Source organism: Biomphalaria glabrata, chromosome 6 (assembly GCF_947242115.1).
Source record: "Biomphalaria glabrata chromosome 6, xgBioGlab47.1, whole genome shotgun sequence".
NCBI lineage: Eukaryota > Metazoa > Mollusca > Gastropoda > Planorbidae > Biomphalaria > Biomphalaria glabrata.
In genome coordinates, this window is record NC_074716.1 from 42928102 (window position 1) to 42948815 (window position 20714).

At 33.5% G+C, this 20714-nt stretch overlaps 1 protein-coding gene across 10 annotated transcripts in view; it reads left to right on the forward strand.

Annotated features, from left to right (window-relative positions):
• The window catches only part of LOC106061977 (neuron navigator 3-like), a 474243-nt gene extending 464679 nt beyond the window's left edge, over nt 1-9564 (forward strand). For all 10 annotated transcript variants that reach the window (XM_056032697.1, XM_056032701.1, XM_056032698.1 and 7 more), the window contains 4 exons: nt 289-482; nt 2258-2364; nt 2813-3013; nt 3542-9564. In XM_056032697.1, the coding sequence (XP_055888672.1) occupies nt 289-482; nt 2258-2364; nt 2813-3013; nt 3542-3700 (661 nt within the window). In that variant the 3' untranslated portion in view covers nt 3701-9564. The remainder of the gene's footprint in view (nt 1-288; nt 483-2257; nt 2365-2812; nt 3014-3541) is intronic.
• The last annotated feature ends 11150 nt before the right edge of the window (nt 9565-20714 follow it).

The window sequence follows — 20714 nt, forward strand, 5'->3', positions numbered from 1 at the left end:
CAAAGACTATCAGAGATGCTTGCCATTGCCTCTATATTAGGTTTAAATTACAGTACTATACCATATGACTATATCATATCAATACCTGAAAATTTAAAATTACCTTTTGAAGTTTGGAAATTACAAATTTATAGTTAAGAATTTAATGTAAATAATGTTAAGCCAATCCTAGACACTAGCTGAGGCTTTGACTTTATGACTCCTAATGAGTCATAATTTTTAAAAAAAGAGACCAAAATTAATTGTTTGTCGTTAAAACCTTGTCTTATTTATCTTTTTTTTTTATAGGTTTGTCTTGTGTGCCAACCACATGGAGGTCAAAGGTTTCCTTGGCAGATTCCTGCGTCGTAAGCTGGTAGAGGCTGAGATCAGGACAGGTGTCAGAAACAATGACCTCAACAGGGTAATGGATTGGATCCCTAAAGTATGGGCACATCTTAACAAAGCTCTTGAGTCTCACAGCTCAGCAGATGTTACTATAGGTCAGTGAGATTTTTCTATATTTGGAAATAGATCACCATTATTATTTTTTAGATTAAATAAAAGCACAAGTAAGTATGTAGTAGTATTTAGGGAAACTTAAAACTGCAGTTAAGACAAAATCACGTTTCTAGTACACTTTAGAATTCTTCTTCTTCTTTCTATTTGTCATAAGAGTTGAGTCTATGACTATTGGAACTCTAGGCATATGAAAGCTTTGCCTCCATCTGCCTATAAATGTCTGTCTGGGTAAGATCCAAGCAGATGTAAATATATGCTTAATTACTGATGGCTTATACCCCAAGGCGCTTGAATAAGAAGTGAGGCCAATGGCTGAGCACATCAGGGAAACTTTCCCATAATCCTTCTCTGTACCACAATAGCTGTTCAAGTGTCCACCATTGTTATGAAAATTGTATTCTGTATCGGTTATCGTTCTTATGTTTACATGTGCTTGTAACTCGTCCGTGAGAATGTGTTCAGGAAATGTGTGTTGTGTAGTCATTCAGTGTATTAAAGCCATACTATACAGACATGGTTCTCGACTCTCTTATCTTTATGTTCATAACAATTTAATACACTGAATGACTACACAACACACATTTAAAATGTTTTTTTGAGAAACATTGTGTGGATGTTTGTTGGGGCTTTCTTCCATCCCCACCAGTGCGACATACTCGTCCTTAAGCATCCTAATGGGGTTTTTTTTTGCTTCTCTATTGGCCTAATTGTCTTCTCTAATGACAGTTTCCACTTGAGTGCCATGGTGAGGGTGAGAAGCATTGCTCAAGACTCTTTGTTATAATTTATTGGCTTTCAGTTTTTATATTCTTGTAACTGTGGTGGTGGTGGTGATGCGGGTATGGGTAATTGTGTATATAATCAGCTGACACAGATAACACAGGCCACCACTAGGTAAGTGGTCAACCATGATGATTGATGATGTGCAACATTTCAAAAAAACTAGGTGAACTGAACACTGCTTATGCAATCCATGCAGAATATGGTCATGTGATCATTCTGATGGAACTGGAAATATTCTATTCCTTTAGAGAAGGCCTTTAGGGACCCTTTAAAAATAGTGATGGTGTCAGAGTCAAAAAGATTCAGTGAGTCCAGTGTGAAGTCATTTTGCTACAGTAGCATCCACTACGAGTCCTGGACAAAGCAGATGCCATTAGAGTTTGGTATAGCAGTCAGTGGTGTAGCTAGGGTGGGGGAAGGGGGTCCAAATTTGAAAATCCCCCCAGTCCCCCATTTTAAGGGAGCCCCCAAAAGAGTGTCCAAAATTTGTTTTTAGATTAAATATTACGCCGTTATCTCATGTCATGATGTCAAATGTCAAAATGCAGGGGCCCCTAAAGAGGTCAAGCCCCCTGCTCCCAAATCCTAAGCTATGCCACTGACAGCACTACAGGATTATGCAACAGTATAGGGAATACACCGTAAATTTGTAGTCAGTGTATTGTGTTGCTAATTGCACAGTGTTGGCTGTGAATTTATTAGACATTAAAGAATTTGGTTATTTGGAGCTCAAGTTGTCAAGTACTTTGAGTTGGTTGTGCCATGTTGAGCTGTGTTTGCAGAGAGCCTGATAGAGAGATTCTTAACAATATGCATATGTGAGGTTATTTTTCTACCAAGTTTCATTTTCAAGCTTACTATAAACATTAAAAATTCAATTATATCTTTTTCTTTTTAAAAATAGTGATTAAACAGTTTGACTTATCACTTTCTTAAGGAACTTGTATTCTATGATGAGATAATTATTTTCTAGGTCCAAGATTGTTTATGTCATGCCCTATGGATATTGGAGGTTCTCAAGTTTGGTTTACAGACCTCTGGAACTACACATTAGTGGAAACAGTTAGAGAGGGACTACAGGTACTGGTATTTACATTTTATATATTTATCTTACAGTTTAAAAAACTAGTATGTATGTAGAAAGAAAAGTTTATTTTTTCAATAATTGTATCATCTCATCTGTAGTCCCATCTGGGACATAGAGTATCTCAGTTATGGAGATTCTCTCCAACTGTCCTAATGATTGTCCCATTTGCTTTCAAATAGCTATGCATGTGTTTCTGGGACATCCCCTCTTTTTCTCTAGTTTTCCAGATAATTTGGGTTAACAGTATGTTATTGATTATATATTTTTTAAAAACATCATCAAAAGTCTACTCTTTCTGAGGTTAAAGTGTCCAATAAAATTATTTTACTTAAGTATTATAATTGTCTTGGAATGCAAGTTTTGCAATAATACCACAATTTCATAATGGTTATTATGATGGATCTGGAATCTTGTAATGAGCTTGTAATCTCAAATTGATAGGTATATGGATGTCGAAGTGCTTGGGAGGACCCCACTGATTGGGTATTGGAAACATACCCATGGCCCAACAGGGGGTCAGGAAACAGCCTAATGCACATCCGGGCAGATGACTTAGGATATGAACAGCAGACTCCTCTATCTCCAACTTTGACAGGAAAATTGAAATCTCCTTTGAGTGATGGCAAAGATGGAGACCCATTGGTAATTTTTTTTTTTTTATACACAGTTTTTATCATAAATTTTGTAGAAATGTATATTTTTACAACCATTTGGCTAAAATAATGTTTGATTTTTTTTTGCCACAATTTTTTTTAATAATCAGCCAAGTCATTGAACATTTGACTAAAATGTTCCCAGACTTAGCCAAATGTTTCAAAAGTCATGATTTGAGCATCCATGTCTTTATAGCTGCAATTTGAAGTCACTTTGAGTGCCTTGAACACTTTTGGAATCATAAAAAATCCATTGAATAAATCTGCTAATCACTACAATAATAGAACTTATTTTTTTGATGATTTAAATTGGAAATCTTACTAATTCTGGGACAAACTAAATTCCAAATAAGAACTTTAATTTTTGAACAATTATTAACAATTAATAAATAATAAGTAACAATTAGGAAAACTGCAAAACCTAAAAAAAAAAAAATGTTAATAAATAAACAAATCAAGTATCAATTTATGTCTTTGCTAAGTTTAAAAACTAAAAACAAATGTGTTTAATTTGCAGGTAAATATGTTAATGAGGCTACAGGAGGCAGCTGGGACATATAATGCCAACAATAGCAGCAGCCTCAACCCTCACAGTAATAATGACAGTGACAGTGCTGACAGCCACAACAGCATGCAGGACTTTTCCTCTAGCTCAGGTGTTGAATCAAGGCTTTGAACATGTCCGCATCATCACTTCACCACTGGCATGGGCTTTCACTGAAGAGGACAGATCAGAAAAAAAGAAGCTATTAATTTGTTGTTTTTTTTGTTACTAGCGAGTAGCCTATCACTGCATTCAATTCATTCAATCTGTTTACTTTTGACAAAATGTGTATGTAATCACAAGATAAGTAAATAGTAAGTGTAATCTCTTGTCTAAGTTTTTTTTAAACAATCATCTTGTGGGTTTCAAAATACATTATTAGATGGAAGCTTCAAAATGGGAATAAACTCTAAGTACTACTGAGGCTTAGGCTTCTAAAATAGTTGACAGAACTTCACTGGATTATTCAGTTGTTGGAATATTTTAAAAAAGGACTACACTTGGTTATAGACTACTACATATTTTAAAGTTTGGAATTTACAGTGTAGTTTTAGTGTAGTATCTATTTTAAGTTGAAGATTTTTTTCTTATAAATTAATATACTTTTAGTGTTACATGTAATTGGAATTGCAATTTCAATCAGTCTTTTTTTTTAGTTGAAACTATGAGTATTTTTATAAATATTCTGTGAATTTATTTATTAACTATTTGATCACTCAATTACTTTATTTTAAATCAGAAACTAAATTAGACAAATAGTAGTTACATTTTTTAAAGCATCTTAATTTTTTATCCTATACAATCTGATAAAAAAAGAATGTTTTTTTTTTTAAATCCAGAACTTTCATTTATTATGAATTTATTTTTTATTACTAAAAATTTTTAATTAAACTCCAACTTTTTTATTTAGTTGTAGTCATCACTGTAACCATATGTAATTTAAAGTTGTTATTTTAACACAACGGGACTAATTTGTTTTAAAAATAAAAGAATAAATGAAATAGAGGCGTATAGGTTTTGTCTCCACCAGGCCATGGGTTTAGGACTATCAACACCATAGTCCTGCATAATATCCTTGTTTGTCACTTTTCTGTGAGAGGTCTGACCATGGATGTAATATTCTTCATATCTGAATGTGAAGTTTAGAAAAAAAAGAAAGCTGTCACCAGTTATTATAATTAGTTATGTATCAGCATAAAATAAGAACAAAAAAAAACCAGTTGCCTCTTTGCATTAGAAGTTTTCATCCTCAGTAAAAATGATGTGAGGCATATTTTGTAGAAAGACTTCACAAGGTAGTTAAGACAAACTCTATTAACCCTCTTAAAGGGTTACACTTCTTAACAGCTTATTCTGAAAGTACCATTTTTTCTGGCAGCGTTAGTTTTAGCAAATAATATTAAGCCTTGTTGAGTTGAGAATTAAATAATATTGTATTTTTTACAAATAGAGATAATAGACAATGCAAGACACTTTTTTCAATCTAGTGAAAAACTTTTTTTTTCAAGACTTACAAATTACATATTGTTGTACTGTATGTACATAGATCTATATATAAAACATTATGGGATCTATCTATGTTGTGTTTCTCATCTTGTGATGTGCCAAAGTTGACAATATTCTCAATATATTTATATCTGTTGTGTCTTGGATTAAATATAATGATACTAATTACAATCATTTTGATAGTAAAAAAAAATGTAAAATGAAACACAAATGTTATTTGTTCTGTTTGGAAATTGATTAATCTTTTTGTTTTAAATTGTTCCATAAAGTAAATTCTACTTTTAAAACATTGTTAAACAAGTTCTTTGCCCTCCCCTTTTCACGCCGTATTTTCTAAAGCTTTGTTTAAACAGAAATTAACTCTTAATAAATATTTCAATTTAAATTGTATTAATGTTTGTGTGTTTTTTTTCTATTTCATTTGATTACATGAACTATTTAAGCCATATCTGTGGTTGGTTCCTAGACCTAAGGTCAAAGTGCAATCTCATTTATTTTTGTTTGTATTATAAGAGTTTTTTTATTATTTATTAATGTACCAATTTTTTTTAATTTCTTGTGTTTTCAAATAATGTGTTCAAATAAGAAGGAACAAGTTGATGTCTTGTATAATAGCTTGAAGGCTTCCATACATTCTTGGAATGCATTTGATTAAATATAGAATACTTTTTTAATAAGTAACATTCATAAGGTTATGTATTCACTTGATAATAATTATCTCTGTGCTATATCATTTTAACTTGTAAGTCATCAGCAGTTATTCATATTTTATTATCTCCATTTCTGACATAACTTTCAACAACAATAACCTTCGTGTGCAGGGAAGGGATAGAGAGACATTTATCAGTTCATTCTTAAGCGTGTGGCTCCTAAAATATATAACATATGTATTGCTCATGAATCAGGTCAAAAAAGGGCTGAAAAAAAAATGGAAATGTAAAATATTCAACAATATGTCATAAATGACATAAGAAACAACATACATATTCATATTGCTTTACTCATTTCATTATTGCCATTGTAAGCAATAACAAAATTGAATTTATATGCCTTTAAAAACATTCATTTGTTCTTTTGTTTCTTAAGCAAAATCTACATAATAAATTGCAATATTCTTATATAATAGAACATTTATTTGATTTTATAAATTCTATTCATTTTTTATTAAAGGAGATAACTATAAATATCATTTCTTAATATAAATTTCAATATTAAATTGTACAAAACTAAAACTGTTTATATTTTCTTTAACTGCATTTTGTTATGTTGTCAAATTATTTGTGTGTCCACTTGTGTTATATGTTGTTATTGCTGTAAATAATTTTAACTGCCTTCAGCCTTAAGTTGTATTTTTTTGTGCATTTTTTATTTCATTTTTTTTTTATTCTGTGTGAATTGTGTGTGTTTGCATTGGTATGATTTCTGACTTTTTAAATTTGCCTTTTTTTCACAAAACTATTATTTTATCCAGACTTTGAATGCAAACTATCATAAAATAATACTCACAATTAGTTCAATCTATTTTGCTATAACAATGAGCATTCATATCATCATTTAATATCTCATCCTTAATATGGTAGTTTTCTTATCATTTATATATATTTACAAATAAATAGCCACATTATGATAATTTTCATCCCATTAAAAACCATATTTTGTTATAATTAACATAATATACAATATTCTATGATCATGAATGTAGTTGACTGTTCTAGATAATCTTATAGGCTAGTTATGAACATTGGTGATATTAGGCATTCGAATGTAGTCCCTATGTAGCCCCGTGGTGTAGATTACTCTGTGCAGCTAATAAATCTCATTGGTTTAAGTGATCACTTCATGTTGACCCACTGGTGGCATTGAAATAAATTTTGAACTGCTGAAACTGTCTCTAGTTAGTTGTGAACAGACTTGTACCAAGCATTTCACATGCACATATTTTTAGTTCTATCATCAATGCTGCAGAGCTGTGTGGATAGTCTGCAGCTGACATTCATGTCTATATCAGAGTTTCATACAATAAGATTTCTTCCAACTTCTGTGTCATTCAAATCTATTTTACATCTACTAACAATATTAGTTTTACTTTTTTTTTTAGTAAGAGTGAAAATAGGTATGCATATTTTAACATAATTTTATTCATTCATCCATTTTTATTTTTGGATTGAAAGAGAAAGGTTATAAGAGCTTTTTCTAGCATACTGTTATATTAGTTAGCCAGCTTTGGCTGCCTGGTTATGCAGTAAGCACTCAGGACTGTTGTCTCAGTGGTCCTGGGTTTAAACCATGCCCATCACTATCCCCTTTCATCCATTGAAAAGATTGGGCTAGGATGTAATAATCTTTAACTCTTAAGGAACATCAGAAACACGAAGAACAAAAAGTATGTTAGAAATTTGACTAGGCGATAAATTAGCATTACCTTCATTTATATGATTAGGACATCAGTAAAAAAAAAAAAAAAAAGACCATTTATACATAATTTTTAAAAACAAAAAAAAATAGTCATAATTCTTTGATATAAAATCATTTACAACTTAACTTAACAACTTTATTAGAAATTATGATTTCCTAAAAGAAATTACTAAACTATCCAAACATGCAATTTTTTTTGTTTAATTTCATTCATCCTTAAATCACTCAGACAACATTGTCCATTAAGTATTGAATTCATACTGTATTGAGATGTCTCTATACCCTTAGCTTTTATATACATGTATCCCTTAGCTCCCCAGGTTAAGGGATACTTCTTTATTACAACTTTTGCTTTCGATGTGAGCCTTCTTGGTTGAGGGAAAAGCTTTGGTGTTTTGACCTTTTCATTTTAAAGTATGTAGTCCACAGGCTATGTCTGTGGTGTAGGCCTATGCCAATAGTTAATGTTCCAAATATATTACTTAAAATGATTGCATAGAAGATGACTTATGCTTTTCTGGCTGAATTATAATGCTGATTTGGTATGTTCTTGTAATGTACCAGTACTCTTTAGCTGGTAGTAAAGATAGAACATGTAATTAGTCATTTGTGGAAAAACAGTTGTTAAGTTCGTTAATCTAATTGTAGTTGATTCAATATTTTTTCATTATGTTTATTTATCATACCTAATAAAGTTGAGAATTATTTCTAATTGACATGCGTATGGTATAAAGGTCATTTGTTTCTTTGACTGATGGTTAACAAGCAGGTTGTCATGTGGCCAGCACAATGACTACGCACCTATACTTTCCTCAACTGAAGTCAGGTACCCATTAGAGTTTGGTGGATTAAGGGTGGCCTTATAATCCTTAAATTAAAAATCCAGTTTTCCCCAAGATTTGAACCTGGGACCTCTCAGCCACCATGCACCCCAATTGACCTAAGGCAAAGTGTTTGTCATTTGTCAACTGTGCTTTAAGAAAAAGGTCATGCAATGCTAAGTTAAAGCTGCAATCAATGAAGAGCTCATACTGTAAAAGCTAAATGGGATAGAGCTCTAGCTCACATACATAGATCTAGAGGTTTATTAGAATCACAAGCAACAAAATAATTGTGTAACTTGCTAGTTTGTTAACTCTAGAAGAGAAGCGAAATGTTGATTTGTTACTGTCTATAGTTTAAATAGTTAGGCCTAAATGTAGAGGCATGTTTTTAAGAAAAAAAAATGTTCTAGTTCTAGATGTCATGTATAATAGTCTGTACTACACACCCACACCCCAAACAATATTCCAGAGTAATATTTACACCAAGTTACAAGAAAGTAACTAGGGGGAATATTTATAAGGGGATCTATATGCATCTCAAATATTTAGTCCTTATCAATTCTAAATCTGGACCTATCTTGTAACCATTATGCATACTTTACATTAATGAATTTGTCTTAAGGCTAAGTTAAGGACATACAAATCATAACTAACTTTTAAAAACAGCTTTTTTGTTTTAAAAGTTTATTAAAAACAGCTTTTTGTTTTGAAAAGTACCTAATTTTTTAAAAATACATTTTGTAGTTACATTAAACAGCTATATTAATTATATTAAAATAATATATTTATTCATTTGTATGAAAGTTAGCAAGATTCTTAGTTTCAACAAACAGGCTTTCATAATATAGATCTAGATTTATTACTTTTGATTTTGCATGAAAACGATTTAAAAAAAAAAATAGAAAGTTCACTTTTTTAGCACTGACCTATCAAACAGCTGAACTTTTAGTTCTTTTCAAACATTGGCTAGCTGTGTGGTGGTATGTAATAATGGCCAGTTATATATTATAATCCTGTTATAAGAAACTGTAATTTTTATGGACTTTGCTTTGTTTGCAGCTATTTTTTTTTAATAATAAAATGATTATTAACTTTTTGAAAAGTATTATAATGAAGTTTATTTTTTTTTTATTTCCACTGCATTATGTTTTGTAGTGATGTTGTTGAGTGTAGTTGTCGATGGTTTGATTACACCAGTTTGTACATAGTATTATTCAAGTCAATTCATCAATAAACATGAATGGAACTACTTTTTGTGTGTTTCGTTTCATTTGTCATTTGTATTTTTTACTTAAAGCTATATGGCGTAGAAATCCGTGCCATTGATGTGATAAGGTTATTTGACACTATTTGGGCCTATTTGTAAAATGTGGTACAAGCATTCCAATGCTTTTGTTTTAGTAAATGCACTATTTATACAGAATGACAGGATTTATTTGCCAAGGCTTAAAAATCAACCTCCGACTGGGACACTAATTTAAGTTATAATTTTTCAAAATTATTTAATTGTCTTAAAATTAAATTGGGCTTACTTCCTTTTTCTCAGTGAAATTGTTCCGAAAGACAACAAAGAACAAATATAAATGTTACGCATTATGACACACGACTTAAGAGGAAATTACCGCACTCGACTCAAATGTTGCTAAATTTGTATTTTAAATGTATGGACTTTGAATACATAAAAAAAAAAGTCATGAACGCTTTGCGCAAAGTCTTTTGTAAGTGTCAGCCCCAAGAATATAGGGCTTACAAAAGTCAAATCAGTGGCGTACGCTGAGGTGGGGAAGGAATATCTAAATTTGAAAATGTCCCCCCCCCGGGCCCCCACTTAAAGGACCCCCAAATGATAGGCTATATCTCGTGCCATGATGGCGAATGTCAAAATGCAGGGGGGCACTAAAGAGGTTAAACTCCCAGCAGGGCCTCCAAATCCCTAGCTACGCCACTGTGTCAAATATTAGACGAGATCTAGATTAAGTACTGAGCGAACTTCACTTGAAAGATTCCCTCTAGGCCTACTGTCAGGAGTATCCCATTCAACTGACAGGCCTTTGCCACTCAACTGAAAAGCCTAGTCTACTTTAGATGTAGATCTAGCTTAGAAAATAATCTGAATTAGGATTACCAGATGTCCTGCAAAAAGGTCGTGTCTTCTGTCCGGCAGGTATTGGCCTAAAAGGTGGAAAAGTCCGGCTTTTTTTTTTTTATTTACTTCAATTGCACATTACACGATAATGAATTTAATTCTTAATATCTCCTGGTTGAAGCGGAGACCAATCGTCATGCATAAATGATTTACTAAATTGCATTAGATCAGAAACAGACGATTGCATAATATACACACACAAAAAACACAAGATACAGAAATTTACAAAGAGAATTAGATGATTAACATAACTGAGAATCAAATTGGAGCATGTCTTTCCACCCAGAAAAATGTCAGTTATTAAAAGTAACAAAAAAATTAAAATAAATTCCACTTGTCTTATTCATCACCAGTAACATATAGGCCTACTAAAAATCCAAAATACCTAGGTGATATAATTTCATACAATAAATGAAAAACTGTCATAGAATCCACATATTGATGAAACTACTAAAAAATCAAACGAAGCTTTAGGGTTTGTTAAAAGAAATTTCTATAAATCAAATAAGAACATAAAACTAAAATGTTATTTAACCTTGGTTAGGCCAATAATAGAATGTGCATCCTCTGTTTGGGACCCTAAACTCAAGAAAACATTAAGAAACTGGAGCAGACACAAAATAGAGCAGTCAGATTCATAACAAACGAATATTCACATTTGACTAGAGTCAAACCTTTAGTAAAATCACAAAATTCAGAAACCTTTCGGGATAGAAGACTCAAAAGTAAAGTAGCAATTATACATAAAACACTGAAACGTAATCTTCAAATTCAAAAAACAAAACCTAATAAAATATCCAGAAAGACACAAAGATAAAGGCACATTCCTGGTTCCATATGCTAGGACAAATTTGTAGAAATGCTCCTTCTTCCCTAGTGCTATATATTAGAGCATGGAATGGGTTGCCTGACCAGGTAAACCAGTAACTTTGCAGAATTTAAGTTATTGGTTAACATGCATGACTAGATGCATGATGCGTAGGATGTAAGGATGCCTGGTCGTGCGGTTTGTGCGCTGGACTGTCGTTCGGATTTATCGACCGTCGAGGGTTCAAACCCTGCCCGCTCCCATCCCCCGTCGTCCTGCGGGAGGTTTGGACTAGGAAGTAAACTATCTTCAACTCTGAAGGAACATCCGAAACATGTAAAACATTTTACAAACAAACAAACATTTTTGAAGTAACGTCTGTATTTTATAAGATGGGTAGAAGGACGAACACATACCTGCAACGTCGCCACCTATGGGCAGTGGAGACCAAAAGCTCACGACACAGGTGTTTATTTTTTGTTTTGTTTTGTTACTTGTTTTTATAAGCTTATTCGGTAAGACAAAAAACGACGTTTTCTCGCAAGTGACAGAAACAATGGGAACAAAATATATTTCGTCTGATTCTTAATTAGTTAGTAGGCCTATATTCGTTTTACTGCCTAGAATTTACTGATACCATTTATTAATGAAATAGCAAGTCTATTTTTTTAAGTTTTCTTTATATATTTATATTTTCGTTATATTTGTTTATCCTCCTTTCTGTACTTTTTTTTTCTGTCCTCCTTTGACTGTGCAGGTATCTGGTAACCCTCCACCTTCAAACTTATGTGTGCAATGATTACTTTTGTTTTTAATGGAAAGCGATTTGTCTTCTAACGGGACACTCTCGGAGTATTTTGATGAGCAGCATGTTAAAATTGAGATTTTGATGTTTTTTTTGTTTTTTTTTTTAAATAAAAGTTCCAATGTGAAGAAAACAACTCGTGGCCGCAACTTGGTTGTATATAAAGTCTGTTGGTTTTAAATAACAACTAAACTTTTATGTGTTATTGAAGTCTCCGGAATAGATTTTTTGCTCTCAGAAATAAGACAGTTTCCTTAAAAACATACCCTCGCAAACACAAAACAACAGTACACACACACACACAATTTATAGAAAGTCTGAGTTGTGAGATGGGGGCGAAAGGAGAAATATCTGCGTTCAAAATTTGTATCAAGAATACAGGCGCATAGTTAAAGACTTGTTATGTTTCATCAATTAAAACTCTAGTAACTCTCCTACCCTACAGATGCACATAAGCAAGAGAGTCCACCTTGTAATTATTTTTAAACTATATCCAAAAAATTAAATGCCTTTGACATCACGCGTATCATTAAAAACAAGGATTGTAATTTCTACTAGCAATGTTCACTTCATAAAGTAGACACTAAACTGTTATTACCTTCATACTTGAAACTGAAGCATAGATTAAATGCATATTATGATTAATCTTGAAAATTACAGTATTTGTTTTGTAGCATTTAAAAAAAGGAAGGGGAGTTACAGACACGTAGATGAAGATTTTATTGATATTCATTTTTCGGTAGGGTTTATTTTAAAGTTTTGATACTCCTATGCAGTGTTCTATGGTTGTGACATGATTAGGATTTAGTTATTTGTTTCGGGAATAGGGGGAAAGTTTTACTTAGCGACGATGACGTACAGTTTGTTAAAAAGTAAGAACGCTCTATGATTGGATAGGGACAAGACGCTTTTCCTATCACAGCAAGAATAAGAAGTAGTTTACGGACATAGTTGACATCGGAATCGGACGATTCCCTTCTTGATCATTAAACATATTTGTGGACCAACATCAGCGTCGACTACCTGTCTTGATTATTTTGGCATTTCACAGGTGTTCCTGATTTAATTGAAGGTTACCTCCTGTTTATTTCATTGTTTGCATTCAACACCGCGGAAGAGCCAGAAGAGCAGGCATATTCACGCTTTGATTTATTATCTTTGCTTTTTTTCTACTTCGATGTTTGTAAACCCGTCTGGACAAAGTTTTATAGTATTATTTTAGGTCTGTCGTGAGAAGTGTGCTAAATTACTTTAAAAAAAAAATAAATGAAAGGATAGTGTATATTTAGAAGTCTTTGTCAATCATTTAGTGTAAGGTTATATTTTTTACACTTAAGTGTTTTCCAAAAGTTCGTTTATCTTGTTGGAAGGTCTTTGCCACTAAGTCAGCCCTCTATTGTAGAATATTAAACTGGGTCAAGGTCATTTTAACATAGATCTAGTTGTGAACTTAATGACTCTCAAAAGACTTTTCTATCTTTTCGTTCATCTTGACATAACTGTGGTCCAAATGTTACCACAGCACATACAATAATGTGGTTGTTTGAATTGAAACTAAGGGCCGAACAAAACAATGGGACGAAATGATTTAAACAGAGAACAGTTCCAGCAGTTTACTTTGGTGAATATTGTATATCTAAATGCGATCGTCTCCCTTGTTGGCGTTGCTGGAAACATGGTGAACTTAGTAGTGTTCGTGAGGCAGGGTTTTGGTGACAACATCAACAGAAGTCTTTTCGCTCTGGCCGTGGCAGACATCGGGTTCCTCTTGATTGGATTGATCTCCAGCCTATGCCGCAATCCAGAATTCGCCAACGCTGACATCTTGCTTAACGCCGAAGAGTTTCATGACGTCATAGTTCCTTTCGTCCGCGGTGCTCTGAGCCGCATCATCAGCTCCGTCACCGCCTTCATCACCTTCGAGCGCTGCTTTTGCGTCCTTCTCCCCTTGAAAGTGAAAATGATCCTCACTGCGCATGTCACGGATGTCGCTCTATGCCTCATCTTCTTAAGCATGGGCTTAACCGTTGTCCCCTTCTATCTGGTGGAAAGCCTGGGCTGGAAGTTTGACGTTCTCAAAAACAGAACAGTATTGGGAAGAGTGCATTTACCCTACACCGGACCAGCGGACATCAACGTTACAATTTTCATCCATACTTGTGTTCAAATCATCTCCTACAGCGTCATCGTAATATTTACCTTTCTTCTCTTAATCAAACTGAAACAACAGTCTGAATGGCGAAAGAAGACGACGGAGAATTTGCAGAAATTTTCGTTAGGAGCAAAGAGGAAACTAAATAAAACTTTAGCCCTGGTCTCCACGATGGCTGTTACATACCTGGTGTGCTACAGTCCCATGATTGCGTATCAGATAGTTTACTTCTTTGAGCCTGGCTTCAGTATGTTCGGAGACCTAGTCAATTATTTCCTTGTAGGCATATCGTTCAGCGTACTCTTCGAAAGTTTTAATTCTTCGCTGTCTTTCTTTCTTTACTTCTCAATAAGTGCCAAATACAGGAAGACTTTTAAAACCATGTTTTCTTTCTTTACTTCTCAATAAGTGCCAAATACAGGAAGACTTTTAAAACCATGTTTTCTTTCTTTACTTCTCAATAAGTGCCAAATACAGGAAGACTTTTAAAACCATGTTTTCTTTCTTTACTTCTCAATAAGTGCCAAATACAGGAAGACTTTTAAAACCATGTTTTCTTTCTTTACTTCTCAATAAGTGCCAAATACAGGAAGACTTTTAAAACCATGTTTTCTTTCTTTACTTCTCAATAAGTGCCAAATACAGGAAGACTTTTAAAACCATGTTTTCTTTCTTTACTACTCAATAAGTGTGAAGCACAGGAACACGATGGATATATATATTATGTCTATGAGGAAGACTTTTACTCCAATGGTATCTCACTATACTTCTAAATTTATTTCGAAATGCATGAAAACTTATTCTATCATGATTTGTTCATCTCGTCTGAAAAAAAAAGACTTTTCGGAAGAAGGATTGACAAAATGAAACAGAATAAAGAGTTATAACTTTAAAACTATGACTTTATTTGTAAGAACAAAGGTACAATATAATAAGATATACTTCACTCTTTGTTCTTTGTCCTCAGTTTAGGTTGCCAGATGTCTTTCAAAAGTATGTCTTTCTTTTTACAATACCTCTACTCAAGTCAGAACTTCTTGGAACCTGGAACCAGGATCCAGCAAGGATGCTGATATCGAAAACGGCTCTAACGAGTTTCCTAGAAATTTAACAGTTGATGTATATCGCTGAGAAAAAAATTACTATCTCATTAACCACACTCGAAAACTCTAGTTTGACCTTTATAATTTTTTAAGTAAAAAATTAAATAAATTTTAATTTGGCTATAAATTGGAGTTTAAAAAATTGACGTAGTCACTCGTGGTCTACCGATAACTGAGTAGTTTACTAAATTTAAAGTTGCTTAAATTTTATTGATAGATTATCTAAGCTTTGCTTATATTTTTACGTAAATCTAATAAAGATTACGTCTAGATTCTAGATATGGAAGTAGATCAAGATAGAAATCAAATATAGAAAGACACTTATCGACTTATCATTCTTATCTTATATATTACCAAAATATACGTTTGGTGATGCAAGAAAGAAACTTCAGATTAAACAAGAACAGTCAGCATTTTTACTTTAAATCACTGTGTGAATTCTTCTAATAAAGTTAGTCTGGCATGCTGTGTAGCTAGTTAAGTGCTGCTTGCTTATAGAGATTTTGACAGAAAAAAACATATTCCTGAACTATTGAAATATTGCCGAGAAAATAAATATAATACAAGTATTAACATTTGCTACTTCAGAAAAACAACAAACTGTTAAATAAGAAAGAAGCTATTCTCAGTAGGTTCAACAACTTTCGAAAAAGCAAACGACGTTAGCCTTTGTTCAACTCCAACTGATACTGTAAGAGAAATACATTTTTCGCCCTTTAATATTGATGTTTGCAGCTTTGAAATCCATTGGATGAGGTATAGAGGTATTGTAATAGATAGAGGTATTGTAAAAACAAAAATGTGAAACTCGATATTTGAGCCCTTTGTGCTGATTTAGAGCTATTAGAGAAAAAACAATGTGAATTAAGTTTACGGAACAATTGGTCTGCTTTGTAAGATATGGAGTGGGAAGATATGTTGATTTTTAAATTCCTGACTTATATGATCAACCAATAGAAAGTAGCATTTGTTGATCTTTTCTCTTTAGCGTCTTCATATCTTTAGGAACAGCCCTTTTCTAGCATGAACTTTATCAAGATTAACTTAAGAGATCGGGTTATCGATGAGAACTTGGAATCGAGTCTAAAAGCAGCATAAAAATCTGACTATTATTTTACAAGAAAATGCTTGTTTACATTAGTGGAGCATAAGTTGAAACTTGCACCACTCTGTAAGAAAAAAAAAGCCTGCTAGCGACAATGCCTCTAAGCCACAGATCCACTAGCTATTATTTGGTTGAGATTATTATTGAAATCAAAATTGTTAGCCCGATTTTTATTGGCTTATGTTGGCAAAGAGAGGTAAGCTAATGAGTGATCGCTAGCGTAGGAGGGGTAGAAGTATTTTCTGTGACGAAACATTTCAAAATAGAAGCAAATTTTTTAATTAGATGACAACCGGCGTGATTAAGTTTATTAAAATACAATGCAAGCTGAGCTGAAACCAAGTAGACAATATATTTTATAAACTGAAACATATATATTTTATTTATATTATGTAATCTTATATCTGCTGTAATTACAAACATAATCAATCAAACAACATGCAACAACATTTAAACATGTGCACAGTCACAAAGATAGAGTATACATCATAAAACCTAGGTCTGTTTACATTTGTTTGTTTCATGGATCACAATTACAATTCCTAATAGCTTGTATTCTCATCATTGATGTGAGGAAGGGAACCGCTAAAATGATTTTCTTAGAACTTGGACAATTTCTGTAGCCTATAACTCTATTAAGGAAACAATCACTAGCTAATTGAACACACACAGTGACTGCGATGCAGTGCGCATCTTTACACTGCAGCATTGGATATTTGTGTTGCACTTCCAGGTGTTGGTGTAAATAGCTTTCTCTTTGTCCTTTGTGTTAGAGGACGCATGAATGAGACAGAACTTCTTGGTCTTTAATGTTCGACTTGCCTTTGGCGGTTTTCCCCCCTTTTTAAGGGGAGCTAACTGGAGCTAGCGCTGTTAACTTTGTTGCTGCCTTTTCAACGATCTGATGAGAGTGGTGGGCCAGTGTTGTGCGGGTGGTGCGGACCGCAGTGGGCATCAACTATGGACAATCTTTTTCAGTTTTAAAAAAAAACGCATTATAAACACATTAACTATGAAAAACTAATGTACTTGAAATAATATATTATACTGTTATTATTTTGCTACTCTTTTAATCTGCTTTATTTTTTCTCTGATTTAATGTTGGCTGTAGAAAAGCTTGAATAAAATTTACTAGTTTTCTTTAAATTTGCTAAGGTAAAGCACTTTTACAAGCTCACTTTCTTCATTATTCAATGCACTTGTTTTATATGAGGGACAAAGTTATGATGGTACAATTGTTACCTCATTGCTCGGTACACTTGTGTTATCTAGTTCTAGATTTTATAGATATACCTCTACATCTAGATAATTATTGTAATTTATTTTCATTTCACTGGGATTCTTTTTAATCATTTTGAAATAATTCTCTTCTTCCTGTAGATTTTAATGACCAATGAACAGTCAGTCTTAACTAAAATAAACGACACGTAAGTCAACTTTCAAAAACAAGGATCGCGAATTCGACACTGCGCAATTAAATGAAAAACATTAAAAATATTCTAGACAACATCGCTGAAGCTATTATTACCTTTGCCGAAATCCTGTGTTCAGATCAGGGGATTAGTGCAGAATGTCAAAGACGCCACAAGAAAAGGGTGCCAAACGAAAAAAAGATTCTGTATTAATATACAAGAACGAGCTACGGATGGAAATTTATTCCTCCTGAACGGGATAATTCAAGAAATAATCACTCCATACGAGCATTATCATGATGTAAATAAATACGGATTTTTATCGCCATCCCAAAAATTGAATCCTCAGATCAAAATCAACATCTCGATAGTGCTCAAAAACGAATTTCGTCTGAAGCGAAAAAGACTTCATAAGTTTTTCGTAGTTTCTTCAGAGGCTTTTTAACTTCTGAAACAATGACCTGTTTAAGATCTTGACATTTTTTTTTTTAAAAAGGATATCGGATAGATAATTCAGACCTAATCATGATTTGGATTCGCACATTTCTGACATATGCGGTAAGCGTGGCTATATGCGAACAAAGCTTTTTGAGACTTAAGTTGATCATGAATAAATTACAATAATCGTTCACTAATTGGCGACTCAATAATTTTACAATTTTGTCCATTAAACAAAAGCTGAATGAAAAAAAAATTGATTTCAATAAAAGTATTTAACATTATATAACTGTAACAATGAATACACATTAGTTCCGAAAAATGTCTTTTTTGCTGGGGTTTTTTTGATGGGGGGGGGGGGGGGGTAGTGTTAGGCTTAAAAATCAACCCCGACTGTGACAAATTGATTTAACGTTTATAATTTTTCAAAATTATTTAATTACCTTAAAATTAAATTATGCTTACGTCTTTTTAATCAATGAAATTGTTCCGGATGTCACAAAAGAAAAAGATTTTTTTATACATTACGTCACACGATTTAAAGAGGAATTACTCGACTCAAGTGTTTATTTGTATTTAATAAGGACTCGAATAGATAAAAATACAACATGAACGTTTAGCGCAAGCTCCAAGAATGTTTTTTTTTTAAATATATAAATGACGAGATCTCGATTCTAGATTTATGATTGATGGAAATTCACTCCTTCAACTCCTTGCAATCAATACAAGAAACGAATAGAGTTAGAAATCATAGAGCAACATCTGCTTCATTGAGTAAGACATGGATTGGCTTGCTTCTTGTTGGGAGTTTAAGGCAGGCTTATAAATAATTAGACATAAGGATGGGAATGAGATCAACATTCTAGCCCTTATGCACGTGTACAGTGCAGCCTTTTGTCAAGGATAAAAATAATCCGTGCTTGGAAGATAAACAAATGACTTCAGGCGTAGCCCACTCAATTGGCAGGTCTTGTCCACACAACTGACAGGTCTTGTCCACTCAACTGACAGGCCTTGTCCACACAACTGACAAGTCTTATCCACACAACTAACAGACCTTGTCCACACAATTGATAGGTCTTGTCCACTCAACTGACAGGTCTTGTCCACTCATTTGACAGGTCTTGTCCACACAACTGATAGGTCTTGTCCACTCAAATGACAGGCCTTGTACACACAACTAACAGACCTTGTCCACACAACTGATAGGTCTTGTCCACTCAAATGACAGGCCTTGTACACTCAACTGACAGGTCTTGTCCACACAATTGACAGGTCTTGTCCACTCAACTGACAAGCCTTGTCCACACAACTAACAGGCCTTATCCACACAACTAACTGACCTTGTCCACACAACTGATAGGTCTTTTCCACTCAACTGACAGGTCTCGTCCACTCATTTGACAGGTCTTGACCACACAACTAATAGGTCTTGTCCACTCAAATGACAGGCCTTGTACACTCAACTGACAGGTGAGACAGGTCTTGTCCACTCAACTGACAGGTCTTGTCCACTCAACTGACAGGTCTTGTCCACTCAACTGACAGGTCTTGTCCACACAACAGACAGGTCTTGTCCACTCAACTGACAGGTCTTGTCCACACAACTGACAGGTCTTGTCCACTCAACTGACAGGCCTTGTCCACACAACTGACAGGTCTTGTCCACTCAACTGACAGGCCTTGTACACTCAACTAACAACTGTAATCGTCATCTTTCCTTTTCAATGTGAAGATAGGACTCCGGCCATCTCCGGTCATCTCCGGCCATCCTTGTGCGCATAAAAATCGTACTGAAGGAACGTCATGATTAGACTTTAACCAGCGATAATAAAACTTTTTATTTCTACCAAAAAGATTTCATTCATGAAGTATGCGCTCAAGGTTGCCATCACAATGGTCCCAATTGTCGAACCCTGCCTGCTCTCCCCTGTCATGTAGGAAGTCTTGAGATGGGACATTATTAACTTCGTTTCTCAAAGAACTTCCGAAATTCATTAAACACAAACTTAGCTTTATAGATCTACATCTAGCTGAGAACATAATTAACTGGATCTCTTTTTTTTAAGGTCGTGTCCTCCAGCAGGTATTGGCCTAAAAAATGAAAATGCCTGGCTTTTGTTCTTATATTAGCATATTATTTTTTTACTAACAAACTTACTTGAGAAATATATATTGTTAGACATGCAGAGCTTAAAGGAATAAGGTATTAATGTTAGAGATGTTCAGTTTGGTATTGCAACTGGAAATTATTTGAGGACTGAAAGATACAACTTTTTAAAACTCTACCTTTATGAACAGTGTTGTTGTTTATGTGAAGTCAGCTCTTCTTTCTCTCTTTTTTTGAAACGCTAAACTCACGCTGTATCTTTCTGGTATGTTTAGATTTTTGCTATCGATTTTTGACCACTTATACTCATCCAAACTTAATC